This window comes from Peromyscus maniculatus, chromosome 14, assembly GCF_049852395.1.
Source record: "Peromyscus maniculatus bairdii isolate BWxNUB_F1_BW_parent chromosome 14, HU_Pman_BW_mat_3.1, whole genome shotgun sequence".
Lineage (NCBI taxonomy): Eukaryota > Metazoa > Chordata > Mammalia > Rodentia > Cricetidae > Peromyscus > Peromyscus maniculatus.
This window is the reverse complement of record NC_134865.1, coordinates 84,236,366-84,263,569: the sequence shown is the minus strand read 5'-3', so window position 1 is coordinate 84,263,569 and position 27,204 is coordinate 84,236,366. Positions and strand designations below refer to the sequence as shown.

At 43.8% G+C, this 27,204-nt stretch overlaps 1 protein-coding gene across 9 annotated transcripts in view; it reads right to left on the bottom strand.

Annotated features, from left to right (window-relative positions):
• Positions 1-3,975: 3,975 nt before the first annotated feature.
• Positions 3,976-27,204, bottom strand: part of Tdrd9 (tudor domain containing 9) — a 108,814-nt gene continuing 85,585 nt past the window's right edge. For 3 of the 9 annotated variants that reach the window (XM_006987990.4, XM_076551496.1, XM_076551498.1), the window contains 8 exons: positions 24,488-24,643; positions 23,406-23,476; positions 21,456-21,565; positions 20,611-20,707; positions 17,982-18,120; positions 14,568-14,686; positions 5,586-5,658; positions 3,976-4,674 (listed from right to left, as the gene is read on the bottom strand). In XM_006987990.4, the coding sequence (XP_006988052.1) occupies positions 4,573-4,674; positions 5,586-5,658; positions 14,568-14,686; positions 17,982-18,120; positions 20,611-20,707; positions 21,456-21,565; positions 23,406-23,476; positions 24,488-24,643 (867 nt within the window). In that variant the 3' untranslated portion in view covers positions 3,976-4,572. Of the gene's footprint in view, positions 4,675-5,585; positions 5,659-14,567; positions 14,687-17,981; positions 18,121-20,610; positions 20,708-21,153; positions 21,628-23,405; positions 23,477-24,487; positions 24,644-27,204 lie in introns of all 9 variants that reach the window. The other 6 variants (XM_016006489.3, XM_016006490.3, XR_006063669.2 and 3 more) reach the window with 5 other exon arrangements.

The window sequence follows — 27,204 nt, the reverse complement described above, 5'->3', positions numbered from 1 at the left end:
CATTTTTTATGACAATGAGACATGTCTGCTCCTGGCAGCACCAATCTACTCAGAGAAGATGATGGGTATTGAAGAAACTCCATATGGAATTTACATTCTTTGTGGCAAAAGTTAGCCACTAGACAAGAAACTGCCCTTGTCTTGACTGCTGACAGTATGCTGTTCAAGTTGGACAAGCAGGACACACAAAAAAGTGACTGCAGAACCTTGCCAAGACAAGATGGGACAGTCCTTCAAAAATCCTGCTTCACAGAAAAGTCTGTCAGATATTCCAGGCCTGCAGGCTGAAGATGGAGGCCCCAACATTACAGAGGAACCATGGGCGACTGTCCAGGCAGCCAGCTGTTTCTGTCACTTCTTAGTTGTTTGCTCTGCACTTCCTGTTTACTCAGATAATATTATATCCTTTCTCGGGTCTCTGATGGAGCTGAAGACCAGACAGTTATAGTTTTCCTTGTTAACAAATTCAGAAAAGAAACTCACAAAGGAGGTGTAAAGTGTGTAAGGTTGAGAGACATAAAAAGATAGTTTTGAGTTGGTAATGCAAGTTAGGATAGAAAGTGAATTAGGTACAACACTTTGGACTCACCGAGATAGGATAGATGATGGAGTATTTTCTCTGAATTTGTCAAATGATATGGACTAGACATTGTTAATGTAATTATTGCCTGTATATATTTGTATATAGTTATTGTACTTATTGTATATAGTTTTTCTATGTTAGTTAAATCCTTTGCTTTTTATTTAGACAAAAAGGGGGAAATGTGTGATATTTTGTTTATGTTCTAACAAATAAAGCTTGCCTGGAGATCAGAGGGCAGAGCTAGCCACAGTTAACCATAGAGGTTTGGAGGACTGTAGAGAGAGGGACAGGAAGTGATAAGGTGGGGCTGAGACAGGATCTTGGCCCTTTTGGTAGGAAGTGACTGTGGCTACTCCCATTTCTCTAATTTTTCAGGTTTTTACCCCAATATCTGACTCCTGGTTTTTATTGATAAATTAGATTTACACACCATCAATAGATGCTTCTAATGTACACTTGCATCCTTCAAGAGTTAGGTTTTTAAAGATATCTATGATCTCTTCACCAGCTTTATAAACTAAAATCTTTCAGAATACATAATTGTGGTGGTTTGAATAAGAATGTCCTCCATAGGCTCATATATTTGAATGCTTAGTCACCAGGGAGTGGTACTATTTGGGAAAGATTAGAGGGTTAGGAGGTAAGTCCTTGTAGGAAGTGTATTAATGATAGAATAAAGGGTAGATTATTGAATATACTCTGAAAAGAGTATATAGATATGATGTAGATTAAAAGGTAGATTATTTAATCTACCTTTAAAAAACGACAAGTTTTAAATACTTTACATTGGATTGGATTTTTATATATTGTGTACAAATTATATATATATTGAGATAGATATTGTTAGAAAATGCTATGCGTATATTTCTAATCTTGTTCAGGATATTGTACCTATATAGTTCATTTAACAATTTAATGCAATTTGCTAATCCTTGAATGTTATTATCAACTATTAGGATATAAAGAAATGAAAGTTAGTAGGTAGACATTACAATCAAACTTGTAGTCATATTAGGTATGTTTTCAAGGTCAAGTAGAGATATATTTTAGACAGGTCATCTTCAAACCCTTCAGAGATCTACAGAATATGGCATTTAAAATATTTTAAGGGGCTAGGGAATTTAGCTCAGTGGTAGAATGCTTACCTAGCAAGCACAAGGCCCTGGTTTTTCCGGGGGGGGGGAAGAAAAGAAATGTTTTAATAACTTAGAATTTTTTCTTTTCTTTTCTTTTTTTATGACTATGAGACATGTCGGCTCCTGGCAGCACCAATCTACTTCAGAGAAGATATGGGCATTTGAAGAAACTGCATATGGAGTTAACTTCCATTGTGGCAAAAGTTAGCCACTGGGCAACAAAGTGCCCTCTCATCGACTGCTGACAGGAGGCTATCCAAAATGGACAAACAGGACACACAACAAAGGACTACTGATCCTTGCCAAGACAAGTGTGGTTGCGGCTTTGGCAACAGGTGTCCTCTGAGGCCTGGGCAATATGGCACCATCGCTGAAGTGGCTTTGCAATCTGGAAAAGGTACAGTGCCCCTTTCTTCGAAGGCAGCTGAACAGACAGTGGACTGATGGCTTCTGGTGTGCAGTGGAACAGCAGCTGAAACAGTCATTCTTGAAAGAGTAACTAGGCTGATAGAGTCTAACCTCTCAATGGTAGACTTAATAAAGGAGATGAAGCAACCCACACGCCAAGAAGAATGGGATATGGAGAAGAATGGGATGCTGAGATGGAGCCATCCACAAACTGAGAATAGGCAGCTGAATTCCAAAAACACCAGCAATTTCCAGAATTTAAAATCCTACATTATGACAGTACACTGGTGGAATTCAGGTTTATCTGGTACATGGAATACTCGAACCGAATGTGAGGTTGAGCTGTGGGCCTTGTGTACATCCTACTTCACAAATGAGTCTGTCAGATACGCTAAGCCTATAGGCTGAAGATGATGCCCCAATGTTGTGGAGAAACCTTGGGTGACTGTCCAGGTAGCTGGCCGTTCTGTCAACATTTTTTTGGAAGCCGTTTGTTTGCACTTCTTGTTTTACTAGGTAATATTATTTCCTTCTTGGGTCTCTGAGGGAGTTGAAGATTAGATAGTTGTAGTTACAGTTTTCCTTGTTAAGAAATTTCAGAAAAGAAATTCACTAAGGAAGTGTAAAGTGTATAAATTTGAAAGGCATAATAAGATAGTTTTCTGTTGGTAATACAAGTTAGGATAGAAAGTGAATTAGGTACATTTTGGACTCATCAAAATAGAATAGATAATAGAATATTTTCTCTGAATTTGTCAAATACAAATGGACTAGACACTGCTGATGTATTGCTTGTATATATTGTATATAGTTATTATACTTATTGTATATAGTTTTTCTTATATTAGTTATTCTTTATTATTTTTATTTTTATTAGACAAAAAAGGGGAATTGCCGGGTGGTGGTGGTGCACGCCTTTAATCCCAGCACTCGGGAGGCAGAGCCAGGCGGATCTCTGTGAGTTCGAGGCCAGCCTGGGCTACCAAGTGAGTTCCAGGAAAAGGCGCAAAGCTACACAGAGAAACCCTGTCTCGAAAAAACCAAAAAAAAAAAAAAAAGGGAAATGTGGTTATATTTTATTTGTGCTGAAATGTGGTGGTATTTTATTTATATGTTAACAAATAAAGTTTTCCTGGAGATCAGAGGAAATAGCAAGACATTAACACAAAAGTCAGGCAGTGGTAGCACACGCCCTTAATCCAATCACTTGGCAGGCAGGGTCTCTGTGTGTTCAGGTCACACTAGGGAACAGAGCCAAGTGTGGTGACATACACCTTTAATACCAGTACCAACCATAGAGACCTGGAGGTCTGTACAGACAGGCAATGACAAGGAAGTGAGGTAGCTGGACTAAGAGCCAATGAGAGGGCAGAACAGCAAGGCAATAAAGGCGTGGGTAGACAGGAAGTAACTCACTTTTGGGAGCTGCAGAGCTGGAGAGGTGAGGTTAGCTGGTGGCTATTCTTGTTCCCTGATCTCTAAGGCTTTCACCCCTATATTTGGCTCCATGTTTTTTTATTTAGTAAGACTGTTTAGAAATTCGTCTACAGATCACTGGGGGTGGGCTCTGGGGTTTCAAAAGCCCACCCTAGGCCCAGTCTCTGTCTCTGCCTGTGGGTCAAGATGCTGCTCTTTCTCAGCTCCTTCTCCAGCACCATGCCTGCCGTGCCTGCTGCCATGGTCCCCACTGTGATGACGGTGGACTCAGCCTCTGACTGTAAGCCAGCCCCAGTTAAATGCTTTTTCTTATTAGAGTTGCCACGGTCGTGGTGTCTCTTCACGGCAACAGGACACTGACTAAGATAATAATATTGTCCTCTGACCAAACACTATCAGAAACAGAAACAGTGAGTGTCTAATGCCTTTATTGTTTCACCAGATATGCCAGCGGCCAGGTCACGTCTCTAAGAGGCTTAACTACAAGTCCTAAATATACAAAACTGAAGTTATACCAAAACCACATATTTTTCATGAGAAAAAAAAAATCAGAAAATGCCACATGGTTTTTAAACACAAACACAGACACATATTTGGGGGTGGGGCGGGTCCATGTGTGCCCCATGGTAAGCCGTCAGTCCGGCTCTCTCCTGCACCCCAGGCTAAGCCTGTGACAGGACAGACACACAAGCACATTCTAGAACCTTGTCTCCTGGGACTGGCTACTTACATTTACCCTCAAACATTTAAAGCAGAATACAGCTTTTTTCAAAACAAAATCTTCTTTCCGAACTTTTTCTTAAGTATTTAACATAGCATGACCCCATTTCTAGAAAAGACTAGACTTTCCAATTTTTCCCACCCAAACAGAAACACCACTCTCCACTCTGAGCAAAGGAGGTGAGATGGAAAAGCGCCCCTGGAGTGTGGCAGGAACAGGAGACAGGTGCATGGGTGACCTCGAGCAGACCTCTGCCACTGCCCACAGGGTGCCTGGGCACCAGCTAGTCAGGGGCTGAGCACGAGAGGCCTGTGAAGCTGGTACAGGAAAGTGTTCTTCCCACGGCTGTCTTCCCGGTCAGCCTGCTCCATGACCAGCTTTGGATCCACCTGGGTGGGCAGAGAAGAGGACCAAGTCAGACTCCGGATGAGACCTGTCTAGACACCAAATTCATAAAATGATGTACACCTAGACGTGGACATGGAAGACAGAAAAGTGTTTTTTCCACTTTACAAAACCATTTGCAGATGTTCCTCCACTTTCATAATTCACACTATATATCTGATCATCCATTTTAGGCAACATGAGGGTTTTCAATTTCATTTACCTGTGTGTACATGTGCATGCAAATGTGCAGGTATGCGTGCATGTGCCACAGCACATGGGTGGGGTCAGAGGACGACCTGGGACAGTTGGTTCTCTCCTTCCACCATATGGCTCCAAGATCATCAAGCTAAACCATTTTGCTGGCCCTAATCCAACTTTTTTTTTTTTTTTTTTTTTTTTTGGTTTTTCGAGACAGGGTTTCTCTGTGTAGCTTTGCGCCTTTCCTGGAACTCACTTGGTAGCCCAGGCTGGCCTCGAACTCACAGAGATCCACCTGGCTCTGCCTCCCGAGTGCTGGGATTAAAGGCGTGCGCCACCACCGCCCGGCTCCTAATCCAACATTTTTAAACTGATGTTTAATAATAGGGTAATAGGTAACCTTTACTGAGAAATCTCCCACACGCTCTGTATATGCGGGAGCAGTGACTTATTTAAAACAACGTTTTCTAAAGCACACTAACTTTCAAATACAACTCTGCTTTCAATTGCTTCCCATTACTGTGCCAACTTAATGGGCCCTGCTTGACAAGCTTGGGCCTGCCTCCTCCAAAGGTTACGTAGAGGAGGGCACTCAGCAGCGACTGTCTACTCTGCCTGGAGACTCCTGCTGTCCTGCTCTGCGCCCATGCCCACCCAGTTATCTTTCCCGTACTCCAACAGCAGGCTGCTCCTCCAGGCATCCAGCTCCACATACCTGGTTCCACTCGTAGGGTTTTTCATGCCATTTAGGAATAATCTTCTCTCGAGGCTTCAACCGACAGAACAAGCTACAATTTTAAAAAAGAAAATCAAAGGTTTTGCCATTGGCTGGTTTTGCTTTGAAGCTGAGGTTGGTCTCAGCTTTACTACATAGCCCAGGCTGGTCTCCAACTTTTGACCCCTGACTCAGTCTCCTGAGCTGGGATTAGAGACACACACCACATCCAGAAAAGCATTTTAACTATTCATTAGCCATTACAAAACAGCAGGGTGATCTTTTTAAAAACATGTATGTGTGTTTAAAGTCTACAAATATCCCAGAATTAGAATAGGCTTTCCAAGTGTCAAAATTTATATAGTTATGATGATACTTTAATATATAGTTCATTTAAAAGTGAAGAAATAGGACACAACAGACTTTAAGGAGATTATTATATTTATTACTTAAAATTTCCAAATTTTCAATAAAAAGAATTAGAAGACATGCCGATCAGGAGACAAGAGCATGAGACTCTATTCAGGAAAAAGGAGCAGGGACAGAGGCCCAGTGAGCAGCCCTGACAGCTACACACCCAGAGCTACATACAGCAACTACACTGAGACTTCAGATATGATGGCAATAAACAGAAAACTAGAATATGAAGAAAAACCATAAACTAATTCACCTTAAAATGGAAAACTATATAAAATTAGAAATCCTATAAGCAGTAAGTAAAGCAATTGAAATGGAAATTCTCCAGATGTTATTTTTAAAAGATCAAATATGGTCTGAAAAGATATTGAAGGGCAGAGAGGAAAAGTCTGAAGAAAGTGATTAGTTGTAAGAATGGATCCCTGCTCAAAGACTGTGTGTAATGCATGTTTATAAAACAGATGTGTAATGTGATGTCTTCATGAGCAGAAACAGGGTAGACCTGAGGGCGCATCCCTAAACAGGACATCTAGACCACTACCCTCTAGGGCTCAGAAAACGTTTTGGAAGAGGGAAGAGGAAGAATGTGTCAGAGGGGAGACAGGGAGAAGGGCTGTGAAACGCTGCCAGTGGCAGCTGACTGTGCCTGTCCACAGCCAATCACGGCCGTGGAGGGTCCCAGGCCTACCTCTCTGGGGCAGCCACTGTCTTCAGTTGTGTTCTCAGTGGCGGGCCCACCAGGCTCCAGTGGACAGTTTCAAATGTGCAGTCACACAAACGGCCCGGTTAAAACCACTGGGTCACAAAACAAAGAGGCATAAACATGGGCTAAGGGGCGGGGGCGGGTGGGGGTGACTGTAGTGGTACAGAAGAGGGAACAGTGTGAGTAACAGAATACACTCCACGTTTGTATGAAACTGTCAATCAAGAAACTGAAGTTTTAAAAGCAACTAGGTTACAAGTAGAATAGAAAGATACACCATGAAAACACCAACCAGGGAGCTATAAAGTATTTCTTACCTAAGCAGCATCTGCAGCCTAACCTGGGGAGCCCGAGTCTGAGCTCCCTCCCAGTCCCATACACTGTGTCTTGGAGTAACTAAGGAAACTACAAGAATTGACCGGAACCAAGATTCCCTCACACCGATGCAAAGAGGAAAAACCAGCTTCAGGTGTTGGCCCCCATGGCCAGGGGTCCTCTAGCAGCTAACGTAGCTGGGCCTGCATATGCCCCTGTAGAGCTGGCACAGGAAGGACCCACGCTCCTTGAAGTCTGGGGTTTGCTAGGTACAGTCCAGGCACATAGCCTAGGCCATGAGTGTTCTGGGCCCTTCAGTGTACGGGTGTGCCAGAAAGGCTCTATACTACTCTTGCACAGGCAAGTTGGCTAGAAGACTGTGGCCAGCACTGGCTCTTCTAGGAAGGTTAAAAACGGACACTGGGGAGTAACAGACCTGGACTTCGGGACTGTGGGACTGTGCTGATGGTTTGTGTGTGTGTGCTGGGTGGTTTCATGTCAACTTGACACAAGCTCGAGTTCTCTGAAAGGAGGGAACCTCAATTCAGAAAATGTCACCATTAGATCTGGCTTAGGGCATTTTCTTAATTAGTGATTGATGGGGGGGGCACTGCGGGTGGTGCCATCCCTGGGCCGTTGGTCTTGTGTTTAATAAGAAAGAAGCCTGAGACACAGGCCACTCCAGTCAGGGAAGCAAGTAGGCAAACTGCAGTTCTTAACATCTATGCCATGAACCCAAGTTTGTAAACCTCCAACAGCTTCAATCACATATCGACCCTCACACAATGGGAACGGGAGACTTCAGTACCCCCCTCACCAACAGCCTGGTCATCTACACAAAACTAAACAGAGAATACTGGAGCTAATTGAAATTATAAACCAAAAGGACCGAACAGATATCTACAGAGAAGTTCAACCCAACACCAAAGAATACACCTTCTTCTTAGCACCTCATGGAACTTTATCCAAAATTGACCACATACTCAGACACAAAGCAAGTCTCAACAGATACAAGATTCTATCTGATTCACCCCGGGTTAAAATATCTTCACGTGCATCATGACTCACTGCGTCACATCGCAGCTTCCATGATGAGATTTTTTATTTTTTTCCTTTTTTAATTTTTCCTTTTTTCTCTTAAATTTTGTTTTATTCGGGGAGAGATGCAGGGGTGGAGGGCAGATGCAAAGAGATGGGGAAACAAATGGGATCAAGATGCATGACGTAAAAGACAATAGAATAAACTTAAAAAAATACATCAGAGACATTCAATAATCTTAAAAAAAACAACTGGCTATCAACAACAGAAAGCTTACACACTCATAGAAACGAACAACTCTCTACTGAGTGACCACCAGGTCAGGACAGAAATTAAGGAAAATAAGACTTTCTAGAATCGAATGAAAATGGACGCACAACATACTCGAACTTGTGGAACACAATGAAAACAGGCTAAGAGACGAGTTCACAGCTCCAAGTGTCTACATAAAACAACCGGAGTGGTCTCACACTAGCAACTCAACTGCACACCTGAAAGCTCTAGAACAAAAAGAAAAAAATCACAACCAAAAGGAGTAGATGGCAAGAAATGATCAAACTCAGGACTAAAGTCAGTAAAATAGAAACAGACAACAACAACAAAAACAATACAAAAATTCAATAAAACAGAGTAGGTTCTCAGAAAAAGTCATTAAGATTGACAAACCCTTATCCAAACTAAAAGTCAGAGAAAGAATATTCAAATTAAAATGGACATAACAACAGACACTGAGAAAATTCAGAGAAGCATTAGGACATAGTTTAAAAACCTGTACTCCACCAAATTGGAAAATCTAAAAGAAATGGATAATTTTCCTGACACATACCATTTACCAAAGTTAAATTAAGATCAGATAAACAAACAGACCTATTTTACCCCTAGTGAGATAAAAGCAGTCATTAAAAGTCTCCAACCAAAAAAGCCCAGAGCCATATGGTTTTAGAGCAGAATTCGATCAGACTCTCAAAGAGTTAATGCCAATACTCCTCAGATTATTTCACAAAATAAAAGCAGAAGGGGCACTGCCCATTTCATTTTATAGGCCACACTTACCCTGAACCCTAACCGCTTAAAGACCCAAGAAAGAAAGGGAATTACAGACCAAATTTCCCTATGAACATATATGTAAAAATATTCAATAAAATACTTGCAAACCAAATCCAAGAACACATCAAAAAGATCACTCATCATGATTGTCATGCTAGAGAAGCAGGGATAGATCAACATAGTTATATCGATAAATGTAATCCACCATATAAAACTGAAAGCAAAACCACGTGATCATCTCATTAGATGCAGAAAAGGCCTTTGACAAAATCCAACACCCCTTCACGATAAAAGTCTTGGAGAGATCAGGGATACAAGGGACATATCTCAATGTAATAAAAGCAGTTTACAGCAAGCCAACAGCCAACATCAAATTAAATGGAGAGAAGAAACTCAAAGCAACTCCACTAAAATCAGGAACAAGACAAAGGCTGTCCACTCTCCCCATATCTATTCATTATAGTACTGAAATTCTATATAGTACTGAAATTCTATATAGTACTGAAATTCTAGCTAGAGCAATAAGACCACTGAAGGATTCAAAAGGATACAAATTGGAAAGAAAGGAGTCAAAGTATCATTACTTGCAGATGATATATAATAGTATACATAAGCAACCCTAAAAATTCCACTGGGAAACTCCTATAGCTGATAAACACTTTCAGCAAAGTAGCTGTATACAAAATAAACTCACAAAAATCAGTAGCCTTCCTATAGACAAATGACAAATGGACTGAGAAAGAGATCAGGGAAACAAGACCTTTCACAATAGCCTCAAATAATATAAACTGTCTGGGTAATTCTAACCAAGCATGTGAAAGACCTGTATGATAAGAACTTCAAGTCACTGACAAAAGAAACTGAAGAGGATATCAGAAGATGGAAAGAGTGCCCATGCTCGAGGGTCAGCAGGGGTAACTAAAAATGGCCATCCTACCAAAAGTAATCTACAGATCGAATGCAATCCCCATCAAAATAACAACATAATTCTTCACAAGTTTTGAAAGGACAATTTTCAGCTTCATGTGGAAACACAGAAAAATACCAGGATAGCTAAAACAATCCCGAATAATCAAAGAACTGATGGAAATATCACCATCCCTAATTTCAAGTTTTGCTACAAAACTGCAATAATAAAAACTGCATGGTATTGGCATAAAAACAGACAAATTGATCAAAGGAATCAAATCAAAGAACCAGATATATATCCACATACCTATGGACACCTGACCTTTGATAAGAAGCCAGAAATACACACTGGAAAAAAGACATCATCTTTAACACATGGTGCTGGTCAAACTGGATGGCTGCATGTAGAAGAATCCAAATGAATCCATACTTATCACCCTGAACAAAACCCAAATGGATCCAAGACCTCAACAAAAACCAGACAGATACACTGAAGTAGATAGAAAAGAAAGTGGGCAATAGCCTTGAATTCACTAACATAGGAAAACTTTCTGAACAGAACACCGTTAGCACAATCAATAAATGGGACCTTATGAAACTGAGATGCCGCACAGCAAAGAACACCATCATTCAGACAAAGAAGAAGCCTACAGATTGGGAGATGTTCACCAACTACACAGTCTATAGACGACTGATATCCAAAATATATAAAGAGCTCAAGAAACTAGATAACAAGTGTGGTGGTATTGTGTCACCAAAATATTGTGTACCTTAATAAACTTACCTGGGGTCAGAGAACAGACCAGCCACTAGTTAGTCAGTGATAGCACACGCCTTTAATCCTAGCATTCCAGAGACAGAAATCCCTCTGGATCTCTGTGAATTCAAGGCCACATTGGAAATAGCCAAGCATGGTGACACACACCTTTAATCCCAGAAAGCCAGCCTTTAATCCCAGGGAGTGGTGGTAGACAGCAGAAAGATATATAAGGCGTGAGGACCAGAAACTAGAGGCTTTTTGGCTGGTTAAGCATTTTGGCTGGTTAAGCTTTCAGGCTTTGGAGCAACACAGTTCAGCTGAGATTCATTCTGGATGAGGACTCAGAGGCTTCCAGTCTGAGCAAACAGGACCAGCTGAGGAACTGGCAAGGTGAGATAGCTGTGGCTTGTTCTGTCTCTCTGATCTTCCAGCATTGACCCCAATAACTGGCCTTGGGTTTGATTTTATTAATAAGAACATTTAAGATTCCTGCTACAAACAAGACAACAACCCATTTTAAAAATGGGGTACAGATCTAAACAGAGCATTCTCAATATAAGGAACTCAAGTGACTGAGAAACACTAAAAGAAATGTTCAACATGCTCGGTCACTAGGGAAATGCAAATCAGAACTACTTTGAGATTCCTTTTTACACCTGTCAGAATGGCCAAGATCAATCAAGGAAATGACAGCTCAAGCTGGCAAGGATGTGGAGTAAGAGGAACTGTAACTAGAATTTTCCTGCCTTGCCCACGGTCAGGACAAATTTCTGTCACCTACCAGTCCCACAGCCGCTCAGACCCAACCAAGTCAACACAGAGACTTATATTGCTTACAAACTGTATGGCCATGGCAGGCTTCTTGCTAACTGTTTCTATAACTTAAATTAATCCATTTCTATAAATCTATACCTTGCCATGTGGCTTGTGGCTTACCGGCGTCTTCACATGGTGCTTGTCATGGCGGCAGCTGGCAGTGTCTCCCTCCACCTTCCTGTTCTCTCAATTCTCCTCTCTGTTAGTCCCGCCTATACTTCCTGCCTAGCCATTGGCCAATCAGTGTTTTATTTATTGACCAATCAGAGTAATTTGACATACAGATCATCCCACAGCAAGGAACACTCATCCATTGTTGGTGGGAGTGCAAACTTGTACAGCCACTATGGGAATCAGTGTGGTGGTTCCTCAGGAAGATGAGAGTCAATCTATCTCAAGATTCAGCTATACCACTCTTGAGTATAGGATGTTATATTGTACTAGAGACACTTGCTCAACAATGTTCATTGCTGCTCTATTCATAATAGCCAGAAAGTAGAAACAGCCTAGATGTCCCTCAACCAGAAGAATGTATAAAGAAAATGTGGTACATTTACACAATGGAGTATTACTCAGTTATTGAAAAAAAAATGACATCATGAAATTTATAGGCAAATGGATAGAAGTAGAAAAAAAAGTCACCCTGAGTGAAGTATCCCAGACCAAGAAAGATAAGCATGGTATGTAGTTGTTTATATGTGGATATTAGCTGTTAAGCCAATGATAACCAAGCTATAATCCATAGAACCACAGAGGATAGGTATAGATAAGAGACTGGAGGGAACAGATACATCTTGTTAAGAAAGGGAAATACAATCTGATAGATATGGATGGAAGAGGGAGATGGAATAGGAGGATCAAGCAGGGAGGGGAAGGGAGAAGGGTTGTGGGAGGGAATATGAAGAGACAACTAAAACTAAAGACTAAGACAACTAAAAGGGCATTTGAGGGGTGGTATGGAAACCTCTATAGTAGAAACTCTTAAAACAGACACATATATGAAGGCAATATAAATGGGGCAATAATGGGGGAGACAGATTCCCAACTGGCCATCTTTTTTCATGCAAAGAAGTTTCCAGGACCAGGACTGGGTGACATCGAATTGAGTTGTTGGCCAAAGGGGCCCCATGGGAATCTCCAAACAACCTAGGCTATTGTCAAAACTATAGGTTGCTCTCCACAAACTGACAAGTCCCCATTGCGGAACACAACCCATATACTGACTATGGAGAAGCCGAGCTGGTGTCTACAGAGAACCTTCACCCTGTGTCCCAGCATCTTTGGTACAGGAAGGTACTCTGCACACTATCAAAAGAGAACAAACACAAAGCCAGTCACAAGTCCTTTATCTACAATGTCTGCCTGCAAGAGATGCTAGGGTAATGGTGATACAAAGCTTGTGGGAAGAATCAACTTATTTGACTCCGTCCCACTCCACGAGACGTAATCCATACCAAACACTGCTTGGGTGACCAAACACTTAGGACTAGATAACCCAGGGACTAGGGGGAAACCAAATCCTACTGGCCTAAAAAGGGGGGAAATGAAGTGATCAAGTGACTCCTAATGGCATTCTGCTACACTCATAGATCAGTGCCTTGCTCTGCCACCATCAGAGCAGCTTCCTCCTGCAGCAGATGAACAAACACAGAGACCCACAGCCGGGCATTACACAGAGTGACAGACCTGGGAACACTCAGCCCTAAATGGGATGTCTCCATCAAGTCCCTCCCCTCGGAGCTCAGGGACCCCTCAGAAGAGGGGGTGGAAAGAGTGGAAGAGCCAGAGGGGAAGGAGGACATTAAGAAAGACCTATCAACAGGAGCAACGCTCAGATGAACTCACAGAGACTGAGGCTGCATGTTGGGGGTGGGGTGACAGTGCCATAAGGAGGCGAGGGAGATCACTGATATTCATTGTTCAGGACCGGGATGCTGCCCCCACGGGCATATATATATAAATTATATACATAAATTATATATATATATCATATACATAAATTATACATATATAGATCATATACGTAAATTATATATAATATATAATATAATTTACGTATATGATTTATATATATGAAACCTCAACTCAAGCTTGGGGGGGGTACAAAAACTAGATGCTATGGTGGCACATTTCTATAATCTTAGCACTTGGGAGGCAGAGGCAGTCCACTGAGGACACCAATGGAACCCTTTGTCCTCTGAACTCTGGTTGGAAATGGAGCTGCCAGTGAGAGATGAAAGGAGCAAGAGCGGGACGGTCAAAGGACCACCCAGTCTCCAAGGCACAGACTCCACTCTCCCCCCGGGCCCCACGTGTAACTAGTGATGGGATACAGCACTACTCTGCAGTCTGTGGTGCCTCAGCACTGCAATCCCACTTGAGTGTGGTGATAGTGTTCCCCAAAATATTGTGTACCCTAATAAACTTATCTGGGGTCAGAGAACAGGACAGCCACTAGATATAGAGGCCAGAAAATGGTGGCACACATGCCTTTAATCCTAGCATTCCAGAGGCCGAGATCCATCCGATCTCTGTGAGTTTAAAGCCACACTGTAAATAGCCAGGCATGGTGACACACGCCTTTAATCCCAGGGAGTGATGGCCGAAAGCAGAAAGGTATATAAGGCGTGAAAACCAGGAACTGGCTGGTTAAGCTTCAGACTTTCAAGAAGCTGTTCAGCTGAGATTCATTCTGGATGAGGACTCAGAGGCTGCCAGTCTGAGGAAACAGGATCAGCTGAGGAACTGGCGAGGTGAGGTGGCTGTGGCTTGTTCTGCTTCTCTGATCTTCCAGCATTCACCCCAATAACTGGCTCCAGGTTTTGTTTTGTTTTTTATTAATAAGACTTTTTAAGATTCATGTTATACTTGAGTAAATTATCTGTCACATCTAAGTGATTTAGAACATCCACCCCCCACACACACACACTGTATATTGTCTAGTACACCTTAACAGTATGTCACCATATAACTTACCCTAGAAGTTTCTGACGTGCATTCTCCTGTAACTGCGCAATTCTTTCAGGCCCAAGATACTTGGATCCATTTGGCCCATCACATACTAGCTTGTTGATAGCAGCCCTGAGAATATTAATCTGTAAAGGAACAGTGACAGACTATGTGGCTATTTCCACAGTAAATAGGTCACAGCATTCAAAGCTGTGTTCTGTGACTTGCATCAGTCAGCAGTTTACAGAATTAGTAAAACAACAGAAATAACTTTGAAGAATGAGCGGGTCCCACAAGCCTGTATCCAATTTCTCTTACATTTGTTACAGCTCTGAAACACTGTTACCAACTCTGGATGTTTAGATTAGACCAATTTTCTATTAGCATGTCATTTCTCCTCAGGGCCACAGTGAACTTACCATGTCTTCTCTGGTATAGAATGGCTTCCCAGCCTTTTCTTGCTTTACAAGACGTTAGCAATTTGGAGGTGTTCTGGTTGGGAATTTTGTAGCATGCTCCCTGATTTGAGGTTGCCATTGTCTAGAGGGGAGACACCGTCTTCTCCTCACCTTCCATAGGTCTGCCTGCACCACGGAACGTGGCCACGGCAGCTCGGCTGACAGCCCTGCAGGGCTCCCTGGTTGTAAAATACCTCCTTCCTGCTCCTGGTTCATTAAGTCTCACTTGTCCTCAGAGGTCACATGACCCACGTGAACTCCCAGGAGCTTTATAAGAGCTAACTGGTTTTCTCCCCCTGAGTTATTCCATCATCTATTTCTCTACCTAGACACATGGTACCTTCTATGGTATTTTATATTCTGGGTTATAATCCAATGAATTTACTTTGTTGCTCCACACTGTTTCAGCTCTGCCACCTGGCAGCTTTCCCTCTAGCTGGCTTATGTATCTTTGGATGGATCCTATCCCTGTGTGCTTCATATGTATCCTTCCTTTACGGTGCTGTAAGATGCTCTGGGTACCTACATTTCCTGCGCCCTTCCTAGCTAACAAGTTTCGTCAAGGAGACCTGGCTCCCAACCTGGGATCTCCCATTAGAAAGCACATGCTGAGCGTCAACTGTGCTCTCTGCCCCAGAGGAGGTCTTCTCAGCAGCCCTCCCAGAGCCGGGCACCGCATACGGGCGGAGGCCGTTCTCACACAGACCGCTAGCTGCCTGCCCTTCAAGCACGAACTAATCACGAGTGTCGTCCCCCCCCCCCCTGGCATCCCGGGCTCTAATACAGCACTACAGGAGTCATACTAGCCTTCTTGCTCACTTTTAGTTCCCCCCCCTTTAGTAACAACCATGGTTCCCAAATCCATTCCCTTACACAGTCACCCCAATAATATGGAAAATGGCTTCAGACCCACTAACTTATGCCTCCCTAACTCCCCAAACTACAACTACAGGACAGTGTTCATGTGGAGCTTCCTTTTCCTCTCTCTTCTCCCCAAGCTTTTTCTCTCTACTCTTTCAACACAGTATTGTGACATTTCCAACAGTGATGCCTGCTGTCCCTTTCCACACATGTATCCCATTCTGGGAGCCCTGATACCGTGTGGTGTGCAAGTCATATATTAAACCCACTATTAAGGACACCAGAGGAGGGCAAATGCAGAGCTGTGTCCTCTACCTTCACCTCTTTTAACTTCAAGTTCCTAGGTGCTCCCATTTATTCACTTCCCTATCTCCTGGCAACCACTTAGCTGCTTCCTGTGCAGAATGTCTTCCTAGCAGGTTCACACAGACACACCCCAATTCCTGTAGTAAATGCTTCTAAGATGTAGTCATATTCTTGTATGAATCATTCATTCCTTTTCACTGCCAAATACCCTTCTGCTGTATTACCACAGCTAACATCCACATTCCCTTGTCAAAAGATCTCCTTAACAGCAGCAGTTATGAGTGAGCTGCTGACACTCACACGAGCTCTCGGGGACACATATTCTCACATCTTTCAACTGGCTTTTGAGTCTGATAAAAATAAAAAAAATGTTTTTTTTTCTGTTTTTGTTTTCATAGTTCCTTATTCTAGTCACTCATGTCTGTGTACAGTTTATAAAATTTCAAAACTGATCCTTCTCTAAAAATACCCTAGAAATGCCCTCAGAAGCTGCCTGGTTGGCTGACCAGCTTCATGAGGGAGGGCAGGGAAGGAAGGAAGGAGCCGCTGAGTCATGGGGCGTCCTAACTCCTGGAGCAGGGGCACAGCAGCCGGTCAGTGTCCGGGCCGACTTACTGGGTCATATGGCATAGGTTTAATCTGGAAGGAGACCTGTCCTCCAAGGGCAACCCTCTGCAGCACACTAGAGACCTGAGGCTTCTCGGGGGCCCTTGCCTCCACAGTCACTGTCAGCACTGAGGACTGGGGTGTGCAGTCTGGTCGTGAGGATCCCCATCTGCATTTTCCTCATGGCAGGTGAGCTCATGTGTTCACTTCCATCATCTTTTACTTGGTTGCGTGTTTTATTAGTAAACATAAGAGCTGCTAATGTACTGTGGACACAACCAGGCATGTAATAAATATCTTCACCCAGTATGCAACTTTTCTGCATGGTCTTACCAGGATCCACAAAACCGACTTTTCCTTCATAGACAGAACCTCTGGTATACATGCCGACTTGTTCCAAACCCAAATTCACATATGGACCCCATTTGTTTCTAGAACGCTCCTTTCCCATTCTGCAATGAAGTCTGTGATCAAAGGGCGCTTTGCTACCGAGCGTCCTCCAGCCCTCCCTCACAGTCTCTTCACGTGAAGAAGGCACAGCTGACATTCAGCAGCCGGTGCTCTGCTGCTGCTCCACGAGTCAGGACAGCCTAACTCAGTGGCCCCTGCCTTCCCTGCCCTCATACAGCTGGTCAGCTACCCGGGAGCGTCCGAGAAGCAAAGGGACTCTGGAGTGGCATCTCTCAAGGTAGGAGAGAAGGGTCACTTTCCAGGGTTTTTGTAAAATGCAACAAGACAAATTACTAGGATAAGGAAATATGAAAACAAAAGAGAAAAAACAAACTTTTTCATTAGCATCCACCCACCTGCCTGACACACTCTAAAAGCCGGACCTGGCTGCACAGGCACACCCAAGCTGGTCCGGTGAAGCGACAGGCCTGCTGGTGGCCTCTCTCCAGGGAAATGGCACCCAGCCTGCTACCGCAAGGCCAGGTAGGGTAAGTTCATCTCTTTACCTCCCTGTGTGTACCAGCAAGGAAGGGATCTCACTGAGGTCTCTGCACCAGGAGACAGCCAAGGGGAGAGTGGAGGCCATCAAGAAGCGCACAGCACAGCCGGGCCAGATAAGGAGCAGTCTGTCTGCACGCTGGCACGGAGCGCCCTGGGAAGCAGGCAAGTGGGTCTCCACGTAAAGCACCATGGCAGATGTGAAGTACACGGGTGTAAAAGCAAGCAGGCGAGGACTGCTGTCCATGAGTGCCACACTCACCTCAATAATGTCCTCCACGTCGAAGCACACATCAAAGGCCAGCTCGATGTCGTGCTCCGGCAGTATAGGGGCCTCCGTAGTTGAATTCCATCCCAAACCACAAAGGACCCCAGTGTAGTATTTTCCATCACGGTCAACTCTGAAGGGCATTGAGAGGAGGTAAGCTAAGCCACTATTTCAGGGCTAGATACGTGACTAATAAAGCTACCTGGTGTTTTTCTAGCACCAGTATTGTAACTAAATTATGTGATTCCTTGATTTTTACAAGGAAATACAGACTAAATATCACTATAAGGATATAAGTTAAATATTCATATTAACACAATGTTGAGTTTCTTACACACATTTTTAAAATTGTATGTTGTGTATGAGTGTTTTGTCCACATCTATGTAGGTATACCACATGCATGTCTGGTGCCCTCAGAAGCCAGAAGAGGACATTGGAGTTACAAATGGTTGTGAGCCTCCATGTGGGTGCTGGGAACCTCTGGAAGAGCAGCTAGTGTTCTTAACCACTGAGCCATCTCTCCAGTCCTTAAGGCTGGGTTTTTAATTCTCTCTGGAGCAGATGCGGTAATAAGAAACCTCCTTTATCAGACTAATAAAAGAGAGGGAATCCTGCGTGTAAGTAAATTTAAGGCTGAAAACTAGAATTCAGACTTATAGATTAGGTGTTATTTGCTTTGTAAAACAGAAAATGTTTTAGGTCCAGCAAGTGACTCTGAATAAGGGCCCCTGCTTCCAAGCCTAACAACCTGAGTTCAATCTCAGGGACCCACACGACGGAAGGAGAGAACAAACTCCTATAAATTCTCCACTGACCTCCATTTGCACACTGTGGCACACATATGCAAAATATATATAAATGCAATAAAATGGGCCGGAGAGTGGCTCAGCAGTTAAGAGTATCACTGCCCTTGCCAAGGACCTGAGTTCAGTTCCTGTCACTCACATGGTGGCTCAAAACAATCTGTAACTCCAGAGCTTACTCACCTCCTCTTCTGACCTCATCTGGTACTGGGCATGCACATGGTGTATGTACATGTGTATATACATTAACAGGCAAAAACACTCATATACATAATATAAAATAAATAAATCTAAAATATTTTTCTTAAATGCAATAAAATGTTTTCTTAAATTCTAAATTCTTCTACATTATTAATGTAATTTATTATTTTTCAATTTATACAAACCCTTTTTATAAGAAACCAGTTTTTTTAGATCATCACAGCACCTCACTCTGGTCATTCTCATGTAGTAACATGTGTGTGGGGCCGTCCCTGGGTGGGTGGGCCTGGCTTCTATAAGAAAGCAGGCTGAGCAAGCCATGAGGAGCAAGCAGGTAAGCAGCACGCTTCATGGCCTCTGCATCAGCTCCCGCCTCCGGTTCCTGCCCTGCTTGAGTTCCTGCCCTGCCTTCCCTCAGTGATGAACTGTGACGTGGGAGCGTAAGCGGAACAAGCCCTGCCCTCCCCAGGTTGCCTTGCTCATGGTGTTGCAGCACATCAAGTGTGACCTAAGACAGTGACTGAAGTTAACACAGCACCTCACTCCACACAGAGGATGCTATGAGGCCATAACGCTGACATGAAACCTAAGAGAGTGACTTTCTCATCACACAGGTCTCTGGACTCAAGTCTGGGTGGAAATCCATGTTGGATATTTGCATAAGAGCTACAATCTACTTAGTGGTTCTCATCTTTACTTCCTAGTTCCCACGGGAAGAGAAGTTCACAGGACTCCTCACTGGCTACCGGACACCAAAAAGCCCATAGACAATAGAACGCCCCTTTTATTTCCTATCTCATGTTTCCACCTTCATGTCATATTTCTTTTGCCTAGTTTTACTTTAGTGCCCTGTAATGCTGCCTGCACCTTTACAAGCCTTTGAGCTGCTCTTTGGATCAGTCGGAACCACAGATGTCCCTCTCCTTCAGCAGACCCACACCCCAACAAGCCTGTCTCCGTCAATCACTTTCTTGTCGCTGTGACAAACACTAACAGAAGCACCCTAAGTGATGGGGTTTATTCTGGTTCAGTGTCAGGGGAGTTCTAGTCCACCATGGCGGGAAGACAGGGTAGAGTGACAGCTGCTGGTTCACACTGTAGCAGGCAGGAAGTAGAGAAAGCAGGCAAGAACAGGAAGTTTGTATGTCTTCCCAGAACTGTGATCTTACCTCTACCATGTGGGCCTCAAGTCCCAAAGGCTCCACAGCCTCCCAGGACAGTGCCTTCCAAGCATGTGGGACACACCCCAGACTCAAACCACAACAGCATCCAAGTCAAAAATACCCGAAGTGGAACATGCATTGTTTACACTCGGCCTTCTGAGTGCACACTGACATGCTGGCCATGACACTCAGGACCATCATGCTAGTAGCCTGGAGCTTGCTGGCATCACTAACCACAGAACCTGAACAAGTGTTACTTTGGTATCACCACAAAACTAAAACTTACGAAGTCAAACTCTCCTAAGTCAGGGGCCATGAACAATCACACTGAAGCACAGAGAAAACTGGAGCAATACAAGATGGATTCCAGACCAGCTCCTCAGTGGCTGTTTCCTCTTCCTTTCCCCACCTAGATTCTGAGTGTGCACACGGACAAAATGGAGACCCACACCTACCTCAGCTCCATCACCGGTGCAAACAGCATGCTGAGGAGAGCTGGGAGGCCCGGGATGTGAGGCATCAGGGAGGTCTCTCTCAGGAGCATGGTAGACCCTGCCGCACAGTAGACAGCCGGCATCAGACCCGCGTCACACACTGCTTAGGGTGTGACAGGGTAGAGCCCTGCTAACCCTCCTAACCCAGCCGGCTCATCTGCTGAGTCTGGCCACTTGGGTCCCCTCCAAGGAATGTATGTCCTGTCTTTGGCTCCCACGCATCCTACAGATAGATTCGTGGACATGCTTAGGCATTTATCCCTGAAGAGAGTTACTCATTTAGTTACTGTTTTCTTTATTCTCTTGTTAGGCTATCTTATCAGAATTTCCTACAGCCAAGAACGCTGTAGACAATCATGGAAGAATAAGAATCATTTAATTCCCACATCCTTGCATAAAACAAAAAGTAGTAATATTTCATTTCTTAAATTTGCATTGGCCATTGCACTCAGGAAATAGCTTAATGAAGTTTGGAGGGATGGTTCAGTGGTTAAGAGTGCTTACTGTTCTGGCAGAGGACCCAGATTCACTTCCCAGCACCTACAAGGTGGCTCACAACCATCTATAACTCCAGTTCCAGGGGATCTGACGCCTCTTCTGACTTCCATAGGCTCCTGTGCACATGTGGTTCATGTACACACTCAGACACATGCAAACAAAATTAAATATTTTTCTTAAAAAAGAAAATAGCTGAACAGTGTAATACATAAGCAAAAATCCACCCACTAATTACAAGTTAAACTGCTCCAAGTAATGAAGTCAAGGGAAAGGAGAAGGTACACAGATAGCAGATGTCATCTCGTTACCAGTCTCATTAACTGAGAGTGACGCTGCAACCAGCATCCTCTGGTGCAGGTCGGCGGGGCTGTCACTGATGACGACAGAGTTGATGCTCTCTTTCTCAATCCACACACATCTGGGAAGAAGCAGCAGGGCACAAGCTGTTGCCCCACTGTCCAGGTGATGGAGCATGCCAGCCTGTAAGTGAATCTCAGAAAGATGGTTGCACAGGCAAATGCCATGACCCCCACAGGTCCCGGGCCCCTCCTTGTACCCGTTCTCACCCTTCCTTTCCCCACTGTGCTGATATTTTATTTGTGCTCTAACAAATAAAGCTTGCCTAAAGGTCAGAGGAAAAAGCCAGCCATTAGAAGTAAATACAAAAGTCATGCAATGTTAGCACACGCCTTTAATCCTATCACTTGGCAGGCAGGGATCTGTCTGGATCTATGTGAGTTCAAGGCCACACTGGGAACAGAGCCAGGCCCAGTGGCACAGGCATTAAATTCCAACACGACTTAACCATGGAGGTCTGGAGGTCTACACAGACAGACAGGAAGTGATAGAGCTGGGCAGGAAGAGGAAGTGATGTAGCTGGACAGAGAACAAATCAGATGGCAGAACAGCAAGGCATATAGGCGTGGGTAGACAGGAAGTATCTCGCCTTTGGAATCTTCAGAGTTGGTGAGGTGAGGTTAGCTGTGGCTGTTCCTATTCCTCTGATCTCTCTAAGGCTTTAACTCCAATTTCTGGCCTCTATGTCTACCTAGGGGATGTTCTGTTCTCTGACCTCAGGTAAGTTTGTTAGGATGCACACTATATTGGAGGACACAATGTCACCACAGCCTACCTTTAGGTACCATCCATCCCAGAGCTCTCAAACCTGTTTTCGTACCCTTGCTCTATCAGGCCCCACAGCCCCTGAAGCTACTGCCTGCCTTCCAGCTGAGCGGGCACAGTGTGGCCTATCCATCTGCCCCACCTCCTCTGAGCAGATGTGGGCAGCGGCTCCAATACATGGTTAAGCTTCTTGTCTGTCATCACTGCATCTAGCTGTGTCCCATTTCTGAAAGAGCTCATGAGGCTGCTGGTGTCCACACCACTTCTCCAGCTTCAGGTTACACTGGGAAGCAGCCCCATAGCCTGCTCTTACCAAGAATTCAGTGTGTTCTTCAGATGTCACTGTGTGTGCAGGCTTCCTAGAGACGGGGCCGGCCTGAGGACCTGCCCTGCTAGTCCTCAGAAGAGCTCAGAGAAGCCATGTTCACCCAGAGGGTCCTTATGAAATGCAATACGTTTGGACACTTCTGAAAGGAGCCTTAGGAAAGCTGCCTTCTGCCCCTCGTCTGCAGCCCCTTGGCCCCCTACCCATCCTCAGCTGTACTTCCCTCACTCCGAGTTCTCAGACACAAACTCTCACATGCAGGCCTAGGCACTGTCACTAGAAGCGCCCCTCTGTCCCCTACACCACACATAGCAAATGCCTTATGGCCTTTGGGGTTCAGAAGGCTCTGGAAAACCTCAAGTATGGACCGCAAAGTGTAGCCAGGACCCCAGATGCTTCCGTGTATGCCAGGTCCCTGACAAGAGCCCTGTCACCCTCTACACTGTGTCATGACTTTTCTGTCACTATTCAGCCTACAGTGTTATTGAAGATGACAGCTGGACTCTCTTTACCACTGTTTCCCGGATCAAAACTGCTTCCAGACAACAGGTCACTCAGCAGTCCCAGCACAGAGGGGACACCCCCCGACCCCGTTGAGTAACAGCTATAATCGGAATAGAAGAAACTCGAAACTGTCCACTGTAGAACTGTTCTGACTGGGAAGGGAAACAATGCCTCGGATCTGACGGAGGAGGGAGGATGTCAGGAGCGGGCTAAAACATTCTTGCAGCTTACATACAAAGTCAAGCTAGTTTCTAATGAGGTCTACAGATAAATAAAACATTTCATAGGAAAATTAATTCAATCTTACCTGAATTTGGATATTCTGGTCAGACTATGACACTTCAGCTCATAGGGGTTAAAAGGCCCGTGGAGAACAACCTGCATATACAAACTGTACGTCACCAACACACAACAGCCACTGAACATACAGGGTACAGTCCCGACACCGGTTCACACCTAACAGCATTGGGGTCTGGGGGCACAAACTTATCATCTCAGTACTCAGAAACCCGTGGCAGGAGGATTATGAGTTCAAGGCCCACTTGAGCTACCTGACAAGACTGTCTCAAAGGAAAGAAGAAAAAAGAAAAAAGTAATTTTGCATCGGGGAAACAGATTCAGAGGAGAAGCACTTGTCCAGCATGAAGAAAGTCCTGGACTTAATCCCCAGCACCACAAATAATTAAAAAGAAAAAGGAAGGAGGAGGAGAAGGGGAGGAAGATAGAAAGGAAAGAGGAAGAAGAGAAGGAAGAGGAGGAGCAGGAAGAAGAAAACAAGAGGAAGAGGAGGAGAGGCTGGGGACGAAAGAGCAGCGGGACGCCTCAGCAGGTGCAGAAGGACCTGAGCTCGAGTCCCAGGACCCACGTGGAAGAGAGGACTGACTCACACACAAACAGTAACAGTAACAATAATAACAAGGTAGAAAACCAAACAAGGAAGACCAGGCACAGCGGCAGATGCCTCCGACCCAGCACGCAGACTCAGGCCCGATGGTCGTCGGTGCAAAGCAGCCTGGGATCCATGAATGAACCCGGTCTCAAAGAGTAAACAGCAAGGCTGGGAGACGTCCAGTGGGTAAATACACCTGCTGCCAAGCCCAGGGATCCGAGTTCGATCTCCACATCCCACATGGTGGAAAGAGCCAACTCCCACAAGCTGTCTTCTGACTTCCACAGGTGCACCACAGCACACGTATGCCCCCACACATACATACACCGACACACACAGACACAGACACACACACACAAATGTAATTAAAAATGAAAATAAAATAAAATACACAGGAAGAAGGAAAAGCCATCATGCAACCCAGCTGCAATCCCTGGCGAATAACACAGAATGAAGAAGCATATCTTAAGAGCGTATTTTAAACAGGTCCTGTGAATTACCTTGCAGTTTGGAGTGCCCAGCCGATTGGAGGCAAAGCTCTCCAACAGAATCCGGATGAGGTGCTTCTCGTCATCCTTCATAGGAGAGGACACAGAAGCATCCGGCATGGTTTCCACCGACTTAGCAAAGAAACCCTTGAGGACTTCAGAGCTTTGCTGAACAGAACAAGAAATATTTATTAAAAGCAAAAATTGAAGCAAAAGCATGAATTTCATATAGCTATATTATTATTCTGATTTGAATGCCATGAATATGCAGGTAGATTATTTTTGTTTGAATTTTAAAATGAACTTGATAAAATAAAGACATTAACTACATTTCCAACATAATAGGACTTTAGAGGAACAACTATTTTTCAGAAAAGAACTCATACACTTTAAAAGCAACTACCTTAATAAAAATGATTTATTTGTGGGCTAGAGAGATGGCTCAGTGGTTAAAGAGTACCAGCTGTTCTTCCAGAGGACCTGAGTTCAAGTTATTAGATAAATATCAGAATGTGAGAGAAGGGAAGACTCTTTGTCAAAGATAATTTAGGACACGATTATTACTTTTTTTTTTCTTTAAAAAAAAAAAGGCCGGGTGGTGGTGGCGCACGCCTTTAATCCCAGCACTCGGGAGGCAGAGGCAGGCGGATCTCTGTGAGTTCGAGGCTAGCCTGGGCTACCAAGTGAGTTCTAGGAAAGGCGCAAAGCTACACAGAGAAACCCTGTCTCGAAAACAAAACAAAACAAAACAAAACAACAAAAAAAAAAGGCATTATCTTCTATAGCCCAAGATGGCCTCAAACTTGATTTTATAGCTGAGGACGACTTTGAACTTCTGATCCTTCTGTCTCCATTTCTTGAGAGCTGGGATTCAGGGCCTGCTTCATGTGCCCAGTTTACAGATTCTTACTGTGTGCTCTATTTACAGACCACCTGCTTTCCCCTGCTGATTTTCAGAGGCAGTGAAACTCTGTCTCTTATACACTCATAACAGTACCTGGCACTAAGTAAGCACACATACACTCTTCTGAATAAACAAATGAATATAAACTCAAGATACTTCCAATCTCAAGAAGCTGAGACAGGGTCTGGAGAGATGACTCACAGTTAAAAGAGGGTACTGCTCTTGTACAAGTTCTGAGTTCAGTTCCCAATACCCACATAGTTTCACAACTGCCTGGAACTCCAGCTTCAAGGGGATATGGAACCCCTTTCTGAACTCTATGAACACTTGTAATCACATGCTCAGGCACACACAAATATACATAATTAAAAAATAATAACTGGGCATGCCTGTAACCCAGAACTGAAGAGGCAGAGGCAGGCACATTTTTTTTTGAGGTTCAAGTCAGCCTAACCCTGATCTACACAGTGAGTGCCAGGCCAATCAGGGCTGTATGATAAGACTCAGTCAGAAATAAATAGATATCCCTATTGGCAGATCATATGATACTATATGTTAGAAATCCTAAAAATTCTACCAAAAAAAAATCTAGAAATGATAAACAATTCAACAATGTGGCAGAATACAGAATCAACTTGCACAAATCAACAGTTTTTTTATGCACCAATAACAAACACAGAGATCATGAAATACTTGTATTCACATTAGCCTCAAAGAAAATAAAACATATAGGAGTAAGCCTAACCAAGGAAGGGAAGAACCTCTGTAATGAAGACTTTCAACCTCTGAGGAAAGAGACAGAGGAAGACACTAGAAAATGGAAAGACGTCCCATGCTCATGGATTGGTTGAATTAACACTGTTAAAGTACCATTCTTCCAAAAGCTATTTATAGATTCAGTGCAACTCTAATTAAAATCCCTACAACATTCTTCACAGAAACAGAAAAGGCTATCCTAAAATTCATACTGAACCACAAAAAAATCCCAAATAGCTAAAGCAATCCTGAGTCAAAAAAAAGCAGCCATGTTGGCGGGATTACCATTCCAGAATTCCAGATCCATTACCGAGCAACAGTAACGACAGTGTGACACCGGCAGAGAAGCAGCCGTGCAGACCGACAGGAGAAGACACAATGACTAACTATGAGTGCATGTGACTGCAGCATTGACATCTGACGAAGAGGTAAAAAAGACACTGGAGAAAAGACAGACCCTTCCACAGACGGTCCTGGGAAAACTGAGATACACACAGAGAAGAAGGAACAGACCTGTGTCTGTCACACTCACAGAAATGTTCAAAGACCTCAATGTGAGGCAACACTGGAACTCTTGGAAGAAAACAGGCAGAACCCTAAAGACCTTCCAACAGGACTCCACTTACCCAGGAATTAAGACAAGTGAGACTTCCTCAAACTGAAACGTTTCTTGAACAGCTAAACAATCAACCCAGTGAGGAGGAAGGCCATGAAGAGGGAGAGAATCTTTACCAGCTATACAATATACAAAGAATTCAACAAACAGAGTCAAAAACCAAAAAAACAAAAACCAATCTTTAAAAATGGGCTATGGATCTGAAGAGATAGTTCCCAAAAGAACTAAAAAATGTCTCAAAAATGTTCATTGGCTTTAGTAATTAGGGAAATGCAAATCAAAATAGCTTCGAGGTTTCATCTTACCCCAGCCAGAATGGCCATGATCAACAAAGCAACAGACAGCAGATAGCAGAGAGGATATGAGGAACCTCATTCACGGTCGGTGTGACGGCAAGCTGGTGCAGACACTTTGGAAACCAGTATGGAGACTTCTCACAAATCTAAAAATAAA